This window comes from Mustela nigripes, chromosome 12 (assembly GCF_022355385.1).
Source record: "Mustela nigripes isolate SB6536 chromosome 12, MUSNIG.SB6536, whole genome shotgun sequence".
NCBI lineage: Eukaryota > Metazoa > Chordata > Mammalia > Carnivora > Mustelidae > Mustela > Mustela nigripes.
The window spans coordinates 100,060,456-100,084,636 of NC_081568.1; the positions used below are offsets into that span (position 1 = coordinate 100,060,456).

The 24,181-nt window shown below is 42.7% G+C and overlaps 1 protein-coding gene across 4 annotated transcripts in view; it reads right to left on the minus strand.

Annotated features, from left to right (window-relative positions):
- The window catches only part of FAM169A (family with sequence similarity 169 member A), a 108,963-nt gene that overhangs the window by 65,636 nt on the left and 19,146 nt on the right, over nt 1-24,181 (minus strand). Inside the window, exon 1 of one of the 4 annotated variants that reach the window (XM_059418071.1) lies at nt 1,152-2,074. The exons of 1 other annotated variant lie outside the window; for it this stretch is intronic. In XM_059418071.1, coding sequence (XP_059274054.1) covers nt 1,152-1,979 — 828 coding nt within the window. In that variant the 5' untranslated portion in view covers nt 1,980-2,074. Of the gene's footprint in view, nt 1-724; nt 971-1,151; nt 2,075-24,181 lie in introns of those variants that run through there. 2 more of the 4 variants (XM_059418069.1, XM_059418072.1) reach the window with 2 other exon arrangements.

The window sequence follows — 24,181 nt, forward strand, 5'->3', positions numbered from 1 at the left end:
GCCTGGTGAATTCCCTCCAAGGCCCAAACGTGTGTATTATGCAACAGCCACCATGCCAGATTTTAATCCCTGTGATGCAGTGATAAAATACAAATGGCTCAAGTATAATCCACTAGGTACTTAGGTACATTCGTGAGAAGACAAATCAAAACCCAACTACCAATTTCTCAGGAACCTTGAAAATGACAAATTGTGTGACAGTTCTGAATCACAACTTCTCCTTCTGGTAGTCTTCCCGTAACCTGTTCCGCCAGCCCCAAACCCCTCTAAAATCCTCACAAGGGAGCATTTTCACTGACGTTTCGAAATAATCTCTCAAAGAGGGAAGGGGGCCTGCATCAGGTGGTTATCTTGGAATCTACCCTAATAATCTAAAATAATTTTAAGATACCCACACGAATCTCCAGGAGACGAAAATGGAGTAAGAGGTCTCATCATTTCTCCCAAAGGACAATAATGGGAGTAAATGTAAACCAGGTCCCTGAAGCATAAACAACCCAGGGCACTGTGCTTCACCCATCGGTCTCCTGGGGCACAGGCCTCGAAAAACTGCACAATGGGCCACTAAGAATTAGAACTAAATTGTAACGACCAGCATTCTAGAAGAGAACCTATACGATATCTATTCCTAGAGAGGCTGAAGGTAAGGGAGGTGGTCAGAGCATCTCTGGAGGCCACCTGCGTGGCTGAACCCGAGTCTAAACGCCTCGGCGCGCCGCCTCACCAGGTCCGCTTTTCACCCAGCCAGGGCCACCGGCGAGCGCAGACAGGCTCCAGGTGGGGCGCAGTGGGAGGGGAGGGGGCTCGGCACGCAGCAGCTGGGGAGCCGAACGCGATCCGAGGCCAGCCAGGGAAGAAGGCGGCATTCCCTCACACAAAATGGTGGCGCTGACGACGAGGCCGGCGCACCTGGGGGCGCGCCCCACGCCCCTCGGGAGATCCGGCCAGCCGCCGGCAGCTGGACGCGCGCCCCGGGCCCGGGAGGCCGGCGTGGGCCTGCGCCTCGGCCGAGTCCTCAGGGCGGCCCGCGGCCGGCGGCTCCCGTCGCCGCCCGCGGGGGCGCGGGTCCGGAGTCGGCGGGGCGCGGGGTCGGGCGCGGCAGCCTCCGCCTCAGCCCGAGGCCCCCGGCCCGGGACAGGCTGCGCACTCACCTCGGACGCGCCTCCGGAGCTACCGGAGCCAGGGAAAGGAGGCGGAGCCGCGGGAATGAATGGAGCCGGCGGCTGCTCGCTGGCGACCCCCGGCCGGTCCCGGGCCGCGCCGCTCCCGGCTGCCAGGGCGGGTGCGGCCGCCTCCCCCTCGCCCGGGACGCCTGGCTCCTCGTTGGCGGGTCGGCCGCAGCCCACCGTGTCCTCCGCCGGCGTGACGCACTCGCGCCGCAGCGCCTCCAGCCTTTGCAGCCGCGCTGCGCCCGCGCCCACCGCGAATCCCCCCGCCCGCGCCGCGCGGCCCCTCCTCGGCGCCGGGGACGCCGCCCTGCTTCCCTCCCGCCCGGGCTTCAGGCGGCGCCGGGCAGGTGCGGTCTCGGACAGCAGGGCGGGGTGGGGGGCGCCGCACTGCCCCCGCCTCGCCCCCGGAGCCCGCTCTCTGCCCGGGCAGCCGTCACTAGGCAGAGCGCGACGCCCCACCTCAGGGCTGTGGCCCGGTATTAAGGAGTGACCTTGGCTTAGATATAAAAATAGGTGCGGGTAAGCTGCGGGGACTGCGACGTGGAATTTGCGTATTCCTTTAATGTCAACATTTGCACAGCCCGGCGGAGCTCTCCTCCAGTGGGCCCTCCCAGAATTTACAATAGGGTGAGCTGAACCGTCCCGGCCTCGCGACTCGATTGCGGGGGGCGCGGGCGAGGACCGTGGGCCTGCGGGCCTGCGCCCTGCCACTTCCTTCCTAAACCCACTGCCAGCTAGGAGGACGCCAGGGAGAAGGAAATCGAGCTCTCCACTCATAACCTGGACAAGCCCAAGAGCCCCGACTTCCATCTTGAGATAATAAGGAATCACTACATTCCTGGGCTGACCTTTTCTCTTTCGGAATCTAGCACGGGCAAACGAACCGTGACCCAGAAAGAAGGCGGCCCCATCCTCCTTTCCTCCCCTTCCCCTCCCACCTCACTTAAGGGCTTTTTTGTTAATTACCCTCCCACGGAAGAAAGATACACTCTCGCATTTAAAGCATGGTAGATTTCTTAAAAGTAATGCGTGCCATGGTTTAAGTATGTTTATACTTAAGTATGTTTATATTGAGATACAGTATTGTATGTAATTTTAAGACTTCCTTTTATACATAAACTTTGGAAAATAAACTCATCCTCCTGGAGCCATAGCGTTCTTTCCACCTCATCCAGTAAATTTGAAATTATTCAACTTTTTGTAAATATTTAGTAATCACAAGACTAATCTTTAACAAATTTAATAGTGATCAACAAGATCAATAAATACTTCAAAGAATACTTGTTGAAAGAAACATATTGGACTCAGATTTTTTAAATCAAATAGGTTTTGCTGCCTCAAGTTTCTCTTAACCTCACATCTACTCTGTTTAATTTGTAAAATTTAGCAGAAATCTTAAATGTTACACATCAAACATTTACCATTTGTAGTGGGCCTTAATAGACTAGAGCTACTTGAGCAGGAATTTTGAAGAGTTGGGTTTTATGCACAGCAAATATTGAATGACTGAACTCACAAAACTTTTGAATTTATATTTCTAGAGCTGTGTGTAAGTAGGAGTTCCCATGATAATCCCAAACAATTGTCACCTTGGGAAGATGTTCTTTTTTTTTCTTTGTTTTTTTTTCTTTTCTTTGTGCTACCAGAGGCTACAACTGTTGAAGCCATAGGTCTCAGTGTAAAGCTACCAGAGCAACCTGTTCATGTTTGAAATGCATGGGAGTGACTGACTTTTAGCTATAATTTTTATAGGTGAATACTTGCACCTGGAAGGCCTGTCATGTCTGGCCACTGTGGTGGGAATCAGAACTACATTAACCCAACCCATTCAAGCAGATAAACCCAGCTCTCTTCCTATGGCAAGGATCCTACCTTCTAAGACCCACTGAAGAACTGCTGTCTCCTACTTATGTGAGGAGTGTCTGATGAGGACACTCTGACTGCCTTCTCTTTTCTCTACTTGCAACATTATGTGGCCTAGAGTGTTTAAGGGGAAAAAACAAAAAACCACCATTTTGGCAGAGATTCATTAAATCTTGGTAGTCTGTTTACTCATACTTTTGAGGATCTATGAGCCCTTACTGGGCAGAGCCATAAAAAAGGGAGTCTTTATCAGATTAATACCTGCTGTAAACCACTATCAAAACATTCTGAAATATGTTTGAGGCTTTTGTCTGAAAAGTTTTGTAGAGTGTAAAAGGATTATTATTTTGTTTTTTGTTTTGTGTATGCTTGCTTTAATTATTTTAAGTTATAAGTAGAAAAAAACACAGTAAGAGTTTCCATTGTATTTTCAGTATATGTTAAAAGGGGAATGGAACCGTGTTAAGAGAAACTTGCCGCAACTGGATTTTGGAGGTTCTGACACAAATGACCCAGAGAAGCATCCTTAAATTGTGCTGGAAAACAAATCTCTGTAATGGCTAAAATAACAACTAATGTTTTTCACTGCTAACAAATGGTCAGGCACTGTACTAACTTCTTTGTGGAAATTAACTCATGATCATCCTTTGAAGTACATACTAATGTTATCCCCCTTTGACTGATAGAGATTGAGGGGCACGGAGAAGCTAAGTAAACAGCCCATGATCCCACAGCTGCTAATCCTGGCAGTTTAGCCCAAGAGCATACTCCCTTAACCAGGACCCTATCCCACCCTTCATGTGCACAGAATCCTTATGCCATATGACCATATGATTGGATTTTGCTTTTGAATCCCTAAAACAGAGCAAATACTCAATGCCTTCACAGTTGAATTATTTCTTAGATCTACTAGTATATTCCTGGACGTGAAGAGAGAAGTTAAACCCTTAGAAAGAAAACCTGTAAGACTTCATATATGTTAAGAAAAATCATATTATCTGTTGGCTTTTGAAAGGGGGGGGGGGAGCGGGGCGCCTGGGTGGCTCAGTGGGTTAAATCGCTGCCTTCGGCTCTGGTCAGGATCTCAGGGTCCTGGGATCGAGTCACCCATCGGGCTCTCTGCTCAGCAGGGAGCCTGCTTCCCTCTCTCTCTCTGCCTGCCTCTCCATCTACTTGTGATTTATCTCTGTCAAATAAATAAATAAAATTAAAAAAAAAGAAAAGAAAGGGGGGAAGCTTTTCACATTTTTAAAAAAGATTTTATTTGTTCATCTGAGAAAGCGAGCACCAGCAGAGGGAGGGGCAGAGGGAGAGGGAGAAGCAGGCTCTCAGCTGAACTTAACCAACTGAGCTACCCAAGTGCCCCACTTTTCACATCTTTTAAGGGTAATTGCTCTCCAAATTCTTTTTAGGTTCCAGAGCACAATTATAAGTTTTATTTATATTTATTTAGTGTATGAAAGAAACACGATTCCCCAGAAGAGATTTGTTACCATGTTTAACCCTCTATTAGATTATGATGGGTAGATGGGGCACCTGGAAGGCTCTGTCAGTTAAGCATCTGCCTTCTCCTCAGGTCATGATCTCAGGGTCCTGGGATGGAGCCCCACATGGAGCTTCCTGCTCAGTGGGGAGTCTGCTTTTCCCTCTCCCTCTCTGTATTGTCTCTCTCAAAAAATTTACATGAGTAGAGTTAGGATCTAATATATAGAATACATGTGTTTTAAATTCATAAAAATTACAGTGAGAAGTTTTTGGGTTTTTTTTTTTTAAGATTTATTTATTTGACAGAGATCACAAGTAGGCAGTGAGGCAGGCAGAGAGAGGAAGGGAAGCAGGCTCCCTGCTGAGCAGAGAGCCCAATGCGGGACTCAATCCCAGGACCCTGAGACCATGACCTGAGCTGAAGGCAGAGACTTTAACCCACTGAGCCACCCAGGCGCCCCTACAGTGAGAAGTTTTAACGATTGAGGCAGCCCAGGGACTTATAGATCCAAAATATTAGCCAATTAGTTAACTAGTTAGCTCATAATGTCAGCCATGGCAAAGGAGAAACGAGAATGCAATCTTTCCTCCTTACACTAGAAGAAAGACTCCATATCCTACAATGCTTTAGTTTCTTTCTCCAGTGTATAAAGTATGCCACAGGAATGCTTTCAGGATTAAATGCAGCAGTTTGGTGGGGTTTTCTTTGTCAGGCACTACAACTATCTACAGATTTCAAATTCCTGAGTAATACTCTGCACACGGTGGGTTGGAGGAATGTAGAAGGAACCTGAAGAACAAGAAAAGTAACAGGTTTGAGAATCTAGGTTACACTTATTTCTTCTTTTGGTTTGTTCTAATATGAAATAGAAGTTTAATCACAGAGCATTTGATTAGGTTTAAGAGAAAAAACATGGTATTTTTTCATATTACTAATGAAAATACATATTTACATCTCTGGCAGATACTACAAAGTTGCCTAGTCAATATCCGTTCTCCTCTTTATTCTGACAGGCCCAATTTTGTTCAGGGTGACAATGTACCCAACTAAAACTATTTTCCTCTCCAGACTCCTCTTGCAACTGGGATAGCTATATGATCATTTTTGGCCCATGGAATGTAAGCAAAAGATCATAGGTAAGGCTTCCAAGAAAGATTTTATTTCTGATTACAAAAAAAAAAAAAAAAAAAAAAGACGGATTCCCTTTGCCTTTTGCCTTTTGCCATTTATACTTTTTTCTTCTTCCTGCTTGGAAGGAGGACTTAAGTCTGGGATTGGAGCAGCCATCTTGAAGCCATGAGCTGACTATGGGAATGAAATCCATGTATAGAGCCAAGAGATAGGAACCCGGTACAATGATGACATTACAGAGCTGCCCACATCAGTTGCACACTGCCTACCTCCAAGTCTTCTCTGTTACTTGCCAACAAATGCAGTCCTGACAAGAAGTCACAGTTAAACACTATCTTCTTGATATATCTAAAAATACAATAAATAAAAATAAGCATTCTTCTATAGTATATATACTATACCATAACACTCTTCTTTGATTTTTTGCTCCTGTATTAAGTAACTGCATTTTGCTGAAATGAGTGCTCTTTGTGACTTACCTAATAGTTAGTGGGAAAGAGAGAACACCAATTTTTGACTATGAAAAGAATATCTTATTTTTTAATTATTTCTCTTAGAAATGGGGGAGGGGAAGAGAGCAGGCAGCGTAGAGCCTGATGCAGGGCTCAATCTCACGATCCCCGTATCATGACCTGAGCTGAAATCAAGAGTCGGACACTCAACGGACTGAGCCACCCAAGTGCCCCAAGAGTATCTTTTTTTTTTTTTTTTTAAGATTTTATTTATTTATTTGACAGAGAGATCACAAGTCGGCGGAGAGTCAGGCAGAGAGAGAGAGAAGCAGGCTCCCGCTGAGCAAAGAGCCCGATGCGGGGCTTGATCCCAGGACACTGAGATCATGACCTGAGCCGAAGGCAGCGGCTTAATCCACTGAGCCACCCAGGCGCCCCAACCCCAAGAGTATCTTATATTTAATCATCTATAGTGCATTTGATTTTAACACATTTCACACATTTCAGTAAGTCTCTACTATCACTGTGAGAAAGGATGACAAGGGACTATAATCATCTAGAAACAAAGTTATTGGCCAAAGTGATCACCACACAATATACATAAAAAATACACAGGAAAGGGCACCTGGGCTTCTCAAGTCGGTTAATCGTCTGCTTCGGCTCAGGTGGTGGTCCCGGGGTCCTGGGAGGGAGCCCCTTGTCAGGCTCTCTGCTCAGTGGGGAGTCTGCATCTCCTCCTCCCTCTACTTCTCCCTCTTCCTCTGCCGCTCCCCCTCACTCATGCTCTCTCTCTCGATAACAAATAATATATTTTAAAAAAAACAAGGGAAAGTAAAATCATGGTTTTCATTTTTAATTAAAAGCAAGTAGAAAAATCAGGATTTAGAGAAGGCTCCTAAAATTAGAATGAGGAGTCTGTACTTCACAGAAAGCAAACTAGTGATGCATATCACAAGTTCTGAAAATGTGAATGTGTTACCACAATACTACTCCCGGAAATCTTTCTGAAGAAATCCTTTTAGGAAGAGGAAAAAAGTTATGTTTATGAAGATGTCACTGAAGCACTTTTTTTAACATTTTTTTTAAAAAGTTTATTTCTTTTAGTAATTTCTGCATCCAACATGGGGCTCAAACTTGTGACTCCGAAATCAAGAGTCACATGTTCCTCCAACTGAACCAGGAAGGCGCCCCCAAAGTATTTTCTTTTTAAGAAAGCCAAAATGTATAAATACCATGAACGTCTAGTAATAGGTATTTAAGTATAGGTATTTAAGAAATGTGAAATGTTCACCTATCTTATTGCAAGCAATAAGAGGAATTATTTAATAGCATCTAATAATCTAATAGCAACTGGGAAGGCTTACTGAAACAGCTGAACAGTGTAATAGTCTGGCATTCAAAATGTAACAACCATCCAGAGGCAATGCATCATAATCTCCATTGTCATTACTGCTGGATTACATTTATTATGCACTTCTATGCCAGATCTTGTACTGATGGAGCTCAGAGCAGAACACCCTAGAATGTGCCACTTTAGCATGCAGATTATTCGAAGTTAAAGACAATCAAGGCTGAACAGACACAAAAAGAGCTTTTTACCACCACTTTAACTGCCCTAAAGAAATTGAGCTAGATAGAGAGCCTGTATCAGAAAGAGAGCTATTACCAAAAACAATTTTTTTAGCGTAAGAAAGACTTCTCTTAATGGCATGGCAAATATTTGTTTACCAAATATTAGCTCTTCCCACCTTCTTATGAACTATCTTTCTCCCCAGTGAAATCCTGGATCTTTACCCTCTTCTCTTTAGCTCAGGATGGCATATGAACTTCAATTTCCTGACTGGTAGAGAGCTTCTCTGGTCTTGGTGGGGCTTTAGAAGCTTGTAATTAAGTTTTTCTCCTGTTAATGTGTTATGTCTATTTTTTTTTTAAGTTTAAAAAATTTTTTTAGTAATCTCTACGCCTAACGTGGGGCTAGAACTCATAACCCCAAGATCAATAGCATTATGCTCTATAACTGAGCCTGTCTTACGTTAATTTAATTATTGGACTAACCAAAGAACTTAAAAGGGAAGAAAGGAAAAGTTTTCCTCCCCTGAAGTACTGAACATTTTACCTTAATTGTCTTGCTTAATTCTCACAATATTTGAGATAGACACTAATGTTTTGAAACAAGTTTGGAGAGGTATGGAAACTGACCCAAGTTATCAGAGCAGGAAATTGATCTAAGGTGTACAGCTAGAACTTGACCATTGCTCTGAATTACTCTAGACTTAGACTTTAGGTTATAGATTTTACCATACCTCTTCTCAATTAGTATATATCCAGCTACTAGAAAATATTTGTATTAACATCCTCTCACCCAGGGCGCCTGGGTGGCTCAGTGGGTTGAGCCGCTGCCTTCGGCTTAGGTCATGATCTCAGGGTCCTGGGATCGAGTCCCGCATGGGGCTCTCTGCTCAGCGGGGAGCCTGCTTCCCTCTCTCTCTCTGCCTGCCTCTCTGTGTACTGTGATCTCTCTCTGTCAAATAAATAAATAAATAAATAAATCTTTAAAAAAAAAAAGTAGTAACATCCTCTCACCCAATATTTATACATCTATTAAATCAGCACATGTCTTTTAAAATGTCAAATACGTTAGGCACTGTGCTAAATGGACTCTGTGATGCAGTCATGTGATGAGCACAGACAACAAGAAATGTGAATATGGAGTGCAGAACAATGGTTTACTGGCACAAGTGAGAAGACAACCAAGGCTTTTAGCAGAGTGTAAAGAAACAAGGCTGGACAAACAGGGGGACCAGTTACTCTTTTAAAAAGTCCTGGCCACTCATGATAAAGAGTACAGACACAATCCCACAGGCAATGAGAGAGTCACTTAAAAGAGTTTAAATTTAAGAGTGACATGACTATACTTGCATCTTAGCAAACTTTCTTGGGCTGCAATGTGGAAAATGCATTGAAGAAACTAAGACTGGAGGCAAGGAGCCCGTTACGGAAGTGACACAGACTGGTGACATTCCCGTCTAGAGGTCACAATGAGGATGAAAAGAAGTAAATGAATTCTAGCACTCAAAGGTAGGAAGTAAAGTCAATGGGATATGGGAAAATGTGCAATGTACAAGGGAGACCACCAGGTTTTTGGCTTGAAGCATTGGGTGGATGATGGGGCTGCTCACTAAAATAGGAATCACTGGAGAATGAGGATTTTGGAGGTAAAATCATGAATTCCACTTTGGCTACACTGAGTTTCATGTGCTGTGAGACATCCAAGTGGAGACATGAAACAGGTCTTCAGGGACCAGAGCTCTAATGACGTATCTAGACTACAGGTATAGACGGGAAGTCATCAACCCAGGTATGGTCTCTGAAGCCGTGGGATGAGGGAACCTGCTGAGGAAGAGTGGGAGAAAAAAGCACATGCCCAGCCAAAACTGAATAGGATTTAAATTTTGAAGATCTAAGTCTTTGTAAAAAGATCCTACATGGGAAGCAGAGATGTCCAGAGAGGAACGGAGATTTATGGTCATAGAAGCCAAAAGAGAGAGGGTGCTGAGTCTTCAGTGGAGTTAAATGCTCCCTTCAGAATTTATCCAAAGGTACTAATTAAGGATAAGCACAAAATTTGCCTATAAGACTATTCCAATATTGTTTATAATAAGGAAATACTGGTGGTGGGGAAAAGGCTGGAAAGTCCATCAAGAAGGTGCTAAATAAGTGATGGGACATCCAGTGTACCAACAATGGAATGTTGTGTCATTTTTAAAATGGCATTTCTTAACAGTATTTAATTACTTACAAAATATTAAGTAGGAAAGACATCTATTTAAAAAGTGCAATTCCCACTTTTGCTCTTAGAATTATGCTTAATCAGGGGCGCCTGGGTGGCTCAGTGGGTTAAGCCACTGCCTTCGGCTCAGGTCATGATCTCAGGGTCCTGGGATTGAGTCCCACATCGGGCTCTCTGCTCAGCAGGGAGCCTGCTTCCCTCTCTCTCTCTCTCTGCCTGCCTCTTTGCCTACTTGTGATCTCTCTCTGTCAAATAAATAAATAAAATCTTAAAAAAAAAAAGAAAGGTTAATAGCAAAGGTTGGAAAATGGATTAGAAGAAGGAAAAACAGGGTAGTGGGATTACTGGATAGGTGATTTCTATTTGCTGGTGGTATTTTCTCATTTTGCATGATGAACATAGTGTCCTTTTATAATCAAAAAACTGAATGGGTTTTTGGTTAAGAAATTTATAATACAAAACCCATACTGGGCAGTAATTAGGGATTATCTTTACAGGGGGTGGGGCCTGGCTGGCCCAGTTGGAAGAGCATGTAACTCTTGATCTTGAGGTCATGAATTCAAGCACCATGTTGGATGCAGAGATTAATAAATAAAACTTTTTAAAATATGTTTATGGAAACTAAATAGCAATGGGAAAACGACTGATGAAGGATAGTTGGAAGGCAGGCAGCGGGACAAGGCTCCCTCCCTTGCCCCCAGCCAAAGAGGAAACCACCCTTAGGAGGATTTTACACCACCCTGGAAGGAGTCCTCCACCCTTTCCCACGATAGATCCTTCCATAGATGGATGACAAAAATCTGACGGGATGACAGACACAGGGAGGGTTAATCAGACCAAAACAGCCTGCCAACAAGCCCATAAAAACCCTTTGACTTAGCAACTCCCGCAGCAACCCCTTCAGGTCCCCTCCCTCCTTGGAAGCTTTGAACTATCACTTTGCTGTCACTCCATAAACCTTGCTTTTCTGCCCACCCCTTTGCCTGGTTTACCTCTTGAGTCTTCGAAGTGGCGTGGCGTGGCCAAGAATCACGGGCAGTGACGGAGAAAAAAATCCTGCAGCACTATGAGTGCTAGAACATTAAGTTACAGCAAGTTACATTACTTTCTTAGAAAGAACTAGGATTAAGGATCAGTAGAGCTATCAAAGATAAAATTGCAAAAAAAAAAAAAAAGATAAAACTGCACACTGGTTGAACAGGGTAAAGACAGATTTTACTCAGTAACTAGTACAGGAGGGGAAAGGCAGGAAGGGAAAGAGCTGAGCTCTGTTCTGATGCGCACAGAGGTGACTGGACGTTTTGTTTTTAAAATTTTACTTATTAGAGAGCACAAGCAGGGGAAGCTGAAGGCAGAGGGAGAGGGAGACTTCTCACTGAGCAGGGAGCCCGATGAGGAGCTCGATCCCAGGACCCCAGGATCATGACCTGAGCTGAAGGCCGAAGCTTAATCGACTGAGCCACCCAGGTGGCCCTGACTGGACCTTTTTTTCTTTTTAAAGGGAGAGAAACTTTTTTTTTTCCTAAGATTTTATTTATTTGACAGAAAAAGAGAGAGGTCACAGTAGGCAGAGAGGCATACAGAGAAAGAGGGGGAAGCAGGCTCCCTGCCAAGCAGAGAGCTCAATGTGGGGCTGGATCCCAGGACCCTGAGATCATGACCTGAGCCGAAGGCAGAGACTTAACCACTGAGTCACCCAGGTGCCCTGACTAGATGTTTTAAAAAGAGAACTGTACGCAGAAAGAGTTAATGGTCTCTGGATAAAGAAAAACAAAACCAACAAAAAGACCAGGCATAGATTTTGTGGCACAAGACAAATCATTTTAGGCCCCCAGCTATTTTCCAGATGACTTACAGGCTCTTCTCACCCTAGAACATCACTTGCAGAACTAGGAAGTTCTAGGAGGTATCAGAATTACAAAGAAATGCAAAACCATCACTAGTTAGGATTTCAAGGGAACAAAGGGAATGCAAAAATTAACAGTCTCTACAAGGTCAGGAAATAGCCTAACCACATCAGACACTATAAATCGATGGTAAAACTCCTAGTGCTTTTTCAAAAGTAAGCAACGCCCTGCATTCCTTACTGTAGATAAGGAGCCCAAGACCCCATCCAGTTTCTACCAGCTCTCAGAGTGTGCCCACAGCCCCTTCCCCTGGCTGGACAGTTACCTCAGCTTCACCAGAACGTTGAAGTCTCCACCCTAGGAGGAGTAAAACCTTCATTAACATAATAAAGGATTTGCGTGTAAGCATGTTTTCTTTTTTCTCAATGAATCCTGATAGTGGTCATTCTTTTGGGGAGGGGTGGAAATAACATGATTATTATTTTGAATTCGGGTTTTGTGGCGAGTTCAAGGATGAGAGTAATGAAGCCATCCCAAATCTCACTACCCAGATATAAGCATCATAAACACTAACTGAATATTATCCCAGTATCTTTCCATCATATGTATGGATAGAAGAATAGAGAGAAGTACTTTCATAAAATTGCGACCCTACTGTAGATGAACCACAAATAATCTTTTTCTTAGAAAAAATTTTAAACCCAAAGGAAATGAAAGGAATTATTAACCCGTGTACTCCTCGCTGAGCTTCAACAACCATAAATACAGAGTCCATCTGATTTCATCTATACCTGTACCTACTCACCTTGACAGAGTATTCTGAAATAAATCTCAAACATCACATCACTTCATCTGTAAGCATTTCAGCACCTGTCTGTCAAGCCTGAGGTCTCTTTCTGTGAACTATTAACCATACACATGCAATTAACAATTTCTCTGCTGATAGTAGTCATTTTTATTTATTTTTAAGTACATTTTTGTTTTTGTTTTTAAGATTTTATTCATTTATTTGAGAGAGAGGAGTGAGGGACAGAGGGGGAAGCAGATCCCTGCTGAGCAGGAAGCCGGATGAGGGGCTCACGGGACCCTGAGATCTTGACCTGAGCTGAAGGCCGACCATTCCGAGCCACCCACACGCCGCCATGCATGTTTTCTAAGTACGCCTGAACAGCCTTATGCCTACCTTTCCATGCAACGACAAAGTTCCCCTTTCTGAATACTCATCCTAAACCCTAAATAAAAGGTACCCACCCATCCCTGCTTAGGAAGTCATGACTTTGGAAGTTATTCCCCAAGATAATTTGCTGCAAGTAAAGAACTCACCATTTAATTACAGAATGAGGGAGTAGGAAGGAGGACTAAGGATGTTTTGATCAGAGCTAGAGAAGTGGAAAGTTACAAAAAGTGGGCAAGAGTGTGCTTAATGTCAATGTGATTCAGCCATCTATGTCTGCTAACTGGAATTTATCCAAGTTAGGCTTCTACTTCCCGTGGACTGGGAGACGGAGGCCTTATTAACCAGATTATTACATTTCAAATAAATGGCTTTCAAGTCTTTGATAAAGACACTCCTGGGTTACAGGAGATATACAGACATCTCACAGAGGAAGGATTTATAGCCGGAAGCTTTTGTTTTTTCAAGTTTATTTCTTTTGTTTTAGCCATCTGTACAGCCAACGTGGGCCTCAAACTCATGATCCCGTGATTAAGAGTCTCATCCTCTTCTGACGGAATCAGCGAGGTACCTGGAAATTTTTTTGTTTTGTTTTGTTTTAAATAAATGATCTAAGAAACAGAGGTCAAGGGTCTTTGGTCAGGTATTGGCTGGAACAAACAGTTGTTCTCTTGGCAGCTGTGAGCCTTCCCAGACAGCCAGGCCAGATCATCCCAGGGCCTTGGGCTGCTAGAAGGCATGCTAGAGTTTGGTCAGTTCTAATGCAGGGGTCTGGATGGAGTCATTCATGCCCAGAAATTTTGTAGTTCTCAGGACCAACGTGTCCAAAATAAAAAAGTGGGAACAGATTTAGAAGAGGCTGAAGAGAAAGTTCTCTTCATGCACAAGTGGGTAAAGATCTGTGACCCATTAGTATCATAATAAGTGAATTCCTGCACTTTAGTTCTTGCCCTAGCAGAATCAGTATATGGATAAAGAGAGTTTCTGGGAACGCATGCCATGTTGTCATCGTTCCATTGGCTCCATACACAGCCAGGCCTTGCACAAGGCCACACACTGGAGAGGGCACAGGAAAAAAGCTGACCTCCTGCTGGGGTTTTGTGTGCCAGACCAAGCCCCCTAACTCTAAACTCTAAGCTTCCTGGGCCCCAAAGCAGGGTGCCTTCTTCTAATTTGTATATCCTGAAGGAGTACTTTTTTTGAACAACACGAAGTATTTTTCTACACTGAGGTGATCCTAACTATATTAGGTGAAGAATTGTGAACACAGGAAAGGAGAGTCAAGATAATTTGGGATCCTCCCTTATGGGGCCCCACAAGAAGGTGTAAGTCATTTAATTAATTAATTAATTATTTATTTAAAAGATTTTATTTATTTATCTGACAGACAGAGATCACAAGTAGGCAGAGCAGCAGGCAGAGAGAGAGAGAGAAGCAGGCTCCCTGCTGAGCAGAGAGACCGATTCGGGGCTCAATGCAGGGCTCCATCCCAGGACCCTGAGATCATGACCTGAGCCAAAGGCAGAGGCTTTAACCCACTGAGCCACCCAGGCACCCTGGTGTAACTCATTTTATTTATTTATTTATTTATTTATTTACTTTAAAGATTTTTATTTATTTATTTGACAGATCACAAGTAGGCAGAGAGGTAGGCAGAGAGAGAAGAGGAAGCAGGGTCCCCCACTGAGCAGAGAGCCCGATGCGGGGCTCGATTCCAGGACCCTGGGATCATGATCTAAGCAGAAGGCAGAGGCTTTAACCCACTGAGCCACCCAGGTGCCCCGGTGTAACTCATTTTAAATGAAAATAAGTTTCTAGCACTTTATTCTGGGTTTTGGTGGCACATTGCACACTCCAAGAACACTGAAATGCAAACACTCCACTATCTAAAACAGATACGGTACTTACACTTGTGTTTACTAAAGATACAGGCATTCTAATCTCACCCACCCCCATTTACCTTCCTACGCACCTGTTCAACACATCACCAGCTTCATTTAGGGATTTAGAAAAATACAGCAAAATAGAAAGTGGCAACGTTACTGATTGGCTTTCCTCAAGTCAGTTACCCACACAAGGGACTCGATTAATGACTACATTCTGTCCTGCAGATAACGCTAGAACTAATAAAATGCTTTCCAAGCAAAGGTTTACATAAGGAAGTCACAGATACTGTAATTAAGAAAAACATAAAGCAAAGCTTCAAAGCTCAAAATTAAAGAAACAAAAACCTATGAAACTCTGACTACTCCAGCTCAACTAGGACGATGAGGCAGAAAAACAAAAACAAGCACAATACTTGAACTCCTTTATGCTGGAAAGGAGCAAAAGGGATGGAACTTTCAACCCTAACAAAGACACATCCGACAGAGAAAGGCTTGGCCTGCCAAGGCTTAGAAGAGGGACAGTCTTCTGCTTCCTCCGCAGATACAATACACAATACACAATGTCACTCAATTTTTCTGCCTGGTGTTGGTTTGAAAAATGCTGCAGTGGAGCTGATTCTAGCTGGGCGGGGGATGGGGTGGACTAGGCCTTCTGTGTCCCAAAGGCCACACCACCCTCCCCGCCCCACCCCCACCCTGCCCCGCTCTCCCTGGGCTAAAAATGCAGAATCCTCCAAGGCTCTTCCCTAAAGATTTCAATCCAGGATCAAAATGGGACCAAATAATCCACATTTTATTTTTATTTTTTACTTTTTTTTTTTTTTTAAGATTTTATTGATTCATGAGAGACACAGAAAGAGAAAGAGAAAAAAGAAAGGCAGAGAAGAAGGCTCCTGATGCAGGACTCAATCCCAGTACCATGAGATCTTGACTTGAGCCAAAGGCAGACACCCAACTGACTGAGCCACCCAGGCACCCTTTAATTTTTATTATTATTTTTAAAGATTTATTTATTTATTTCAGAGAGAGAAAGAGAAAGCACAAGCAGAGGGAGGCACAGAGAGAGAGGGAAAGGGGAGAATCTCAAGCAGACTCTGTGCTGAGTACAGAGCCAGAAGCAGGGCTCGATCTCATGACCCTGAATTCATGACCTGAGCTCTGAAATCAAGCTCTGAGATCTTGATCTGAAATCAAGAGTCAGATGCTTAACTTACTGAGCCACCCAGTTCCCCAAGAATCCACATTTTATTTTTTTAAATAAAGATTTCATTTATTTATTTGTCAGAGAGAGAGAGAGAGAGAGAGAGCAAGCAGGGGGAGTGGCAGACAGAGGGAGAAGCCCGTGTGGGACTCAATGGATCCCTCAGTTCCTTAGGACAGACGCGTAACCGACTGAGCCACCCAGGTGTCCCAAGATTCCACATTTTGAATAAGTACCATAGCTATGATCTTCATCAAAACTCTTTACAGATGGTGAGATTAACCGACACAATAGAGAAAGAAAATGAGATGAGACGGAGGGTCATACATGTAGGGCAGAGTGAAGGACTTTAAAATTCTGTTTTTTTCTTTTGTATTAAGGTCTAACATTTAGAGTATAGTACATATGGTCTTTATCACTAAATGTCTAGTTTAATGAATTTTTAATACGTAGACAGATAACTACCAGCCAAATCACGATATGAGACATTTCCAACATGTCAGCAGGCTCCCTCATTCCCCCTTCCAGTCAATATCTCTCCCTAAAGTAACCCTTCTTCTGACATCTGACATCATAGATTTGCCTGTTTTTGAACTTTATGTAAACAGAACTTAGTGATTTATATTATGAACTTTTTGGTCTGGCTACGTTGCTCAACCTCATGTGTAAGAATCAACTGTGTTGTTGAATGTTGAAGAATTTTTTTAAAATTTCTGTGTAGTATCCCATTGTATAAAAACGCCATGATTTGGAGCACCTGGGTAGGTCAGTCATTAAGTGTCTGCCTTCCACTCGGGTCATGATCCCGGGGTCCTGGGATTGAGGCCCACATTGGGCTCCCTGCTTGGCGGGAAGCCTGCTTCTTTCTCTCTCACTCCCCCTCATTGTGTTCCCTCTCTGTCTCTCTTTCTCTGTCAAATAAATAAATAAATAAATAAATAAACTTTCAAAAAGGTTACTAAAAAAATGCCATGATTTATTCTCCCCTTCTCATACAGATGGACATTAATCACTTCAAAATCGTTTGGCATTTCTGTATGAATTTTAGGATCGGCTTGTCTGTTTCTGCAAAAAAGGCAGTTGGATTCCTGTACTGATCCCATTAAATCCATAGTTCAATTCGAGAAGTACTGTCATCTTAAAAATATCATGTCTTCTGATATATAAACACTGGATGTCTTCTCATTTATTTATTTATTTTTAACGATTTTATTTATTTATTTGACAGACAGAGATCACAGGTAGGCAGAGAGGCAGGAAAGAGGAGGAAGCAGGCTCCCCGCTGAGCAGAGAGCCCAACGGGGCTCAATCCCAGGACCCTGGGATCAGGACCGGAGCCGAAGGCAGAGGCTTTAACCCACTGAGCCACCCAGGCACCCCTCTTTTCATTTATTTAGATCTTCCTTGTTTTGTTTTGTTTTTTTCATAATGTGTTGTTTGCAGTATCCAAGTCTTGCACTTCCTTAGTTACATTTATTCCTATTTTATTCTTTCTGATGCTACCATTCGTGAAATTGTTTTCTTAATTTTCAGATTGTTTGTTGCCAGTATATAGAAATGCAACGGACTCTCCATACTGATCTTGTATCCTGCTACTTGAATTAACTTGTTTATCAGCTTTAACAGTTTTTTTTGTGGATTCTTAAGGGTTTTCTACATATGCGATCATATCATCTGCAGATAGAAGTGTAACAGCATTCCAGCTGGTCTTAAGGATGAACCTGCTTCAGGCTAATGCATTCTTTACATGCTGACCTAAGTCCCTGGATCCATAGCAGACAGACCATGGGTCTTGAGGATGTTCCCATCCAAAGCTGCCTTGGCTTTCTTATTAGCCTGGCAATTTTCTAGCAAAATGTTTTTCTTTTTTAGGTCACACAAATGATCAGACTAACCTCCCTTTCTGTATCTGTAGACCTTGCCCTCCTTTGTGGAGACAACAAAAGACTCCTACACATCACAGAACAGGAACTGCACCTCCTGGCACATCCCCCCAGTACTGAGGTAACGTCTGTCGCTGGCACCATGCAGTCCGCACGTGATCAAGACACACTGCAGGCCACTGTGCTCCCTTTGCTAATTAACCACCCCTAACCCCCTTACAAACCAACCCCTGGGCAGAAAGCTTGGAATTGGTTTGGGGACAACAGTCTGCCCTCTCCCCAGGTGGCTGGCCTCCCAAAAAAGCTCAAATTCCTTTCCAGTCAAAACCTGCTTCTTGAGGGACACCTGGGTGGATCTGATGGTTAAGCATCTGCCTTTGGCTCAGGTCATGATCTTGGGGTCATGGGACTGAGTCCTGCATTGGGCTCCCTGCTGAGCGGGGAGCCTGCTTCTCCTTCTCCCTCTACTGTTCCCACTGCTTGCACAGTCTCACTGTCAAATAAATAAATACAGTCTTTAAAAAACAAAACAAAATAAAAAAAACTTGTCTCTTGAGTACTGGTCTTTTGAGTGACGGGCAAACTTTGGAACAAAAGTAGTTTCATTTTCTCTTTTCCCATCTTGATTCTTTCTTCTGCTTGTTTTTACCTAATTGCTTGGCCTGAAACTCCAGTACAATGCTAAACAGAAGCAATGAGAACAGACATCTCTGTCTTGTTTCTGATCTTAGGGAAAGTTTTCAGTATTTTACCAGTTAAGTATGATTTTAGCTATGGGTTTCTCATGCATGATCTTTATCAGGCTGAGGAAGTTTCCTTTTTGCTATTTTGTTGATTGTTTTCATTATGAAAGGGTGTTGGATTTTGTCAAATGTTTTTTCTCTGTTTAGAAGATCATATGTTTTTTCTTTATTCTAGAATATGCTGTATTCCATTGACTCTTTCATATATTGGGCCAACCCTGCCACTCTTGAGAATAAATCCCACTTCATCATGGCGTATAATCCTTTTTATATGATGTGAGATTTAGTTTTCCAGTATTTGCAGAGGATTTTTGCACCTGTGTTCATAAGTGATATTGGTCTGTGGTTTTCTTTTTTTGTGACGTCTGTCTTTATTATCACATTATTCTGAACTCATAGAATGGGTTAGGAAGTACTCCTGTTTTTTGGTAGACTTTGAGAAGAATTTGTTTCCTTCCTTCCTTCCTTCTTTCCTTTCATGGCTTGATCCCATGACCATAAGATCATGACTGGAGCTAAAACCAAGAGTCGGCCACTTAATCACCCAAGTGCCCCCTATTTTTTTCTTGAATCAGTTCTGAGTATTTGTGTGTTTTTAGGAATTTGTCCTTTCCATGTAGATTATTTAATTTGTTGACATGCATTTGTTCATAGTATTCCCTGATACTGTTTTTGATTTCTATAAGATGGATAGTAGTGACCCCCCCTTTTTAAAAAAGATTTTATTTATTTCTTTGACATAGATCACAAATAGGCAGAGAGGCAGGCAGAGAGGGGTAAGCAGGCTCCCTGCGGAGCAGAGAACCCGATGCAGGGCTCGATGCAGGGCTCGATGCAGGGCTCGATGCAGGGCTCTATGTGGGGCTCCATCCCAGGACCCTGGGATCATGGCCTGAGCCAAAGGCAGAGGCGTTAACCCACTGAGCCACCCAGGCGCCCCTAGTGACCCCCTTTTACTTCTGATTTTAGTAATTTGGGTCTTCTGTTTTTGTCATAGTCAGTCTATCTAAAACCTTTTCAATTTTGTCAGTTTTTTCAAAGAATCAATTTTTGGCTTTGTAGAACTTCTCCCTTTGTTCCTCTCTTCTCTCTTTCCACTCTGATATTAATTATTAACTTCATTTGTTCATGCTTTGCATTTAGTATGCTCTTTTTTTTTTCTAGTCTCTTTAAGTGGGAAGTTAGGTTATTGATTTGAGATCTTTCTTCTTTGTTGATCTGTTTACAGGTATATATTTCCCTCTTGGCACTATTTTTGTTGCTTCCCGTAAGTTTTGCTATGTTGTATCTTTGTTTTCATTCACTTTGAAGTACTTTTTAAATTCTGTTGGTGTTTCTTCTTGGACTCCATTTGTTATTCAGGACATGTCATTTAATTTTCACGTACTTGTAAATATTCCAAATTTCTTTTATTAATTTCTAATTTCACTTCACTGTTATCAGAGAACATATCTTGCATGATTTTAATCTTCTAAAATTTGCTGCAATTTGTTTTATGGTCTACAACAAAGTCCATCCTGGAGAATATTTCATGTGTACTTAAGAAAATGTGTATTCTGCCATTGTGGGGAGGACTGTTCTTTGCATGTCCATGAGGTCAATGAGTTGGTGAGTAGTCTTTAAGAGTCTTTGGGGCGCCTGGGTGGCTCAGTGGGTTAGGCCGCTGCCTTCGGCTCGGGTCATGATCTCAGGGTCCTGGGATCGAGTCCCGCATCGGGCTCTCTGCTCAGCAGGGAGCCTGCTTCCCTCTCTCTCTCTCTCTGCCTGCCTCTTTGCCTACTTGTGATCTCTCTCTGTCAAATAAATAAATAAAATCTTTAAAAAAAAAAAAAAAAAAGAGTCTTCTATTTCTGGGGCCCCAGAGTCCGGCTTTCTGCTCAGCAGGGAGCCTGATTCCTCTCTCTCTCTCTCTCTGCCTACTTGTGATCTCTATCGAATAAATAAAATCTTAAAAAAAAAAAAAGAGTCTTCTATTTCCTTGCTGCCTGCCTGCCTTCCTTCCCTTCTAACATTTTATTTATTTGTTTATTTGAAAGAGAACGGAAAAGAGAGCATGAGCAGAAGGAGAGGTAGAGGGAGGAGCAGACTCCCCACTGAGTAGTGAGCCTAACATGTGGCTTTATCCCAGGACCCCAGGATAATGACCTGAGCCCAAGGCAGATACTTAACAGACTGACCCACTAGGGCACTTCCCTTGCTGCCTTTCTCTCTAGTTGCTCTATCCATTATTAGAAGCTGCGTATTCAAGTCCAACTATTATCACTGAATTGCCCATTTCTCTACTCAAGTCTGTGAAGTTTTCCTTCATGTCTTTTGGGGCTCAGTTGTAGGTAAATTATTATAGCTTCCTGATCCTTTTATCATTATAAAATATCCCCGTTTATCTTTGCTAACTTTTGTATTGATGTTTACTTTGATATTAGTGGAGGCACTCGAGTTCTCCTTTATTATTTGTATGGTGTATCTTTTCCCATTTTTTTACTTTCAACCTATTTATGAACAACATCCTTTCATATGCTTATTGGTCTCTTGACTATCCTCTTTTGTGACTGTTTAAATCTTTGCCTATCTTTAATTTTAATTTTTTGTCTTATTCTTATTGACCTGTAGTTCTTTATATGCTCTAGATACAAGTCCTTTGTGGAACATATTACAGCAAATGCCTTTTCCTAGTCTGTAGATTCTCTTTTCATTCTTTTAATAGTGCTAATGAGGAGTTAATGGAGTTTAATTTAGCACAGTTTTCTTTCACTTACTTTTTCATTTTCTGTCCTACTTAAGTCATCTTTTTTTTTTTTTAAAGATTTCATTTATTTATTTGACAGAGAGAGATTACAAGTAGACAGAGAGGCAGGCAGAGAGAGAGAGAGAGAGAGAGAGGCAAGCAGGCTCCCCGCTGAGCAGAGAGCCCGACGCGGGACTCGATCCCAGGACGCTGAGATCATGACCTGAGCCGAAGGCAGCGGCTTAACCCACTGAGCCACCCAGGCGCCCCGTACTTAAGTCATCTTTGCTGGGGTGCTTGGGTGGCTCAGTCAGCTAGGTGTCCAAGTCCTGGTTTCAGCTCAGGTCATGGTCTCAGGGTCTTGAGATCGAATCCCTCCCTCATCAGGCTCTGAGCTAAGTGCAGAGTCTGCTTCCCCTTGCTTCTTCTTGCTCTCTCTCTCAAATAAATAAAGGAAAAAATTCTTTTAAAAAATCTTTGCTGACTTGGAAAGGTGGTTTCCTCCCCCTCCCCGGCAGCATTATTATAGCAATGGCTGACGAATACATTGGATACTGCCAACTTGTTGTCCAAAGTAGTTGTACTCACTTATACTCAAATCAACAGTATTTGGGGATTCCATTGCTTCACAGCTCTTCTTGTCAGACTTCTAAAGTTTTAGGCTGATTGATGTAAAATGCATTCTGACTCTAGTTTGAACATGCAGTTTCCTAATTAGTAATGAGATTGAGAGTATTTTCATACATTTACTGGTCATTTTAATGTATAGTTCTGTTTATTAACTGTTCCTTTCTTATATACTCATCTATATGTTTGAAAAACCTCAAAACAAGTTTTAAAAAAGCATAGCAAGGTGCAGAATAATACAGGGCTAGACAGAGACACACATATGTGTATATGTGTGTTTGCATGTATACAGTACACGTGTATCTGCCCAGTACACGTTTTAATATGCCCAGTATACTTTTTTTTTTAAAGATGTTATTTATTTATTTGAGAGAGAGACAGTGAGAGAGAACATGAGTGAGGAGAAGGTCAGAGAGAGAAGCAGACTCCCCATGGAGCTGGGAGACCGATGCGGGACTCGATCCCGGGACTCCGGGATCATGACCTGAGCCGAAGGCAGTCGTCCAACCAACTGAGCCACCCAGGCGTCCCATGCCCAGTATACTTTTGAAAAAACATGAAACAATAAAGTTGGAAGAATTATAGGGTACCTGGGTGGCTCAGTTGGTTAAGCAATTGCCTTCGGCTCATGTCATGATCCTGGAGGACCAGGATCAAGTCCCATGCATCAGGCTCTCAGCTCCACGGGGAGTCTGCTTCTCCCTCTGACCTTCTGCTCTCTCTCACTGTCTCTCTCTCAAATAAATAAATAAAATATTTAAAAAAATAAATAAAAGACATTTATAGTGAACTACAAAAGCAAAAAGACAAAATTCATTATAATTTGTTAAATTATGAGGGAAGTTTAAAAAAAGTATAAAAAGTGAAGTGAGAATAAAGTTACAGACCTATGCTCACCGACCTATAAATAAAGCATACCGACCTATGCTGTGGGGGCAGGGAAGGGCAGTTTAAACCTTGCTAGAATTTTGGTGAAAGAGGAGGATCCAGAGAAGCAGCCAGAAGGCCAAGTGAGATTGATCTCAAGTGAATCTAAGTCAAATCTTTGATCTCTCTGTGGTAGAGGATTTCAAAAGAAATGCCCTTGGGTCATAAATCAATCCACTAAAGCAGTAAAACTTCATGAGACTACAAGATAGCATCATCTGAGGAACTTAAAATTAAGGGCCACCTCAGACCAATGGAACCAAAATACCTGAAAGCAGCTCCAGGGGAGAGAGAGAGAGAGAGAGAGAAAGAGAGAGAGTGTATGTGTGTGTGTGTGTGTGTATAGACTCCCTCCCTAGGTGATTTTTATGGGCCAAGAGTTTGAAATCCCACAGAGTTGATGCTGATATGTATAACATTGAAGTACAGTGTTTGGGAAAACAGGCTTTTGTTTTGGGATATGGTTATTATGATCAGTTTCTTTTTAATTGAAGTGTAATAAAATTAGGAACAAAGGAATATGGTAAGTGACATCAATAGAGAAAAAATGAAATTATAGCTTTAAAAAGGTTTCTATCTCAATACATGGGGTTTTTTTTTAGATTTTTTAAAAATCTATTTATCTGACAGAGAGAGAGAGAGAGAGAGCAAGCCAGCACAAGCAGGCACAGCAGCAGAAAGAGATGGGGCGCCTGGGTGGCTCAATGGGTTAAGCCGCTGCCTTCGGCTCAGGTCATGATCTCAGGGTCCTGGGATCGAGTCCCGCATCGGGCTCTCTGCTCAGCCTGCTTCCTCCTTCTCTCTGCCTGCCTCTCCGCCTACTTGTAATCCCTGTCAAATAAATAAATAAATCTTAAAAAAAAAAAAAAAAGAAAGAAAGAAAGAAAGAGAAGCAGACTCCCCGCTGAGCAGGTAGCCTGACTAGCGTCAGGGTGGTGATGATGACCTGAGCCAAAGGCCAATGCCCTAAACCTAAACTGACTGAGCCACCCAGGTACCTCTCAATATGTTTTTTATTTTAAATGATTTTCACTCAATGAGCATTCATTGAGAATCTATGATGTACAAAGCCTTGCACTAAAACTTTGAGTTTTGGTTTTTTTTCCTTAATGCTAAGAAATGGTTCTTATCCCCACAGTTATTCGAGTCTGGCTAGGAGATATAAATGACAAGTGATAAAACAAGGCAGAAAGAAATACCATGCTTGAAGAAATGGAGTGCTGTGGAAACACTAAGGAGGTCACTCTACCAAGCAGTGGGAATGCAGAGACTTTCCA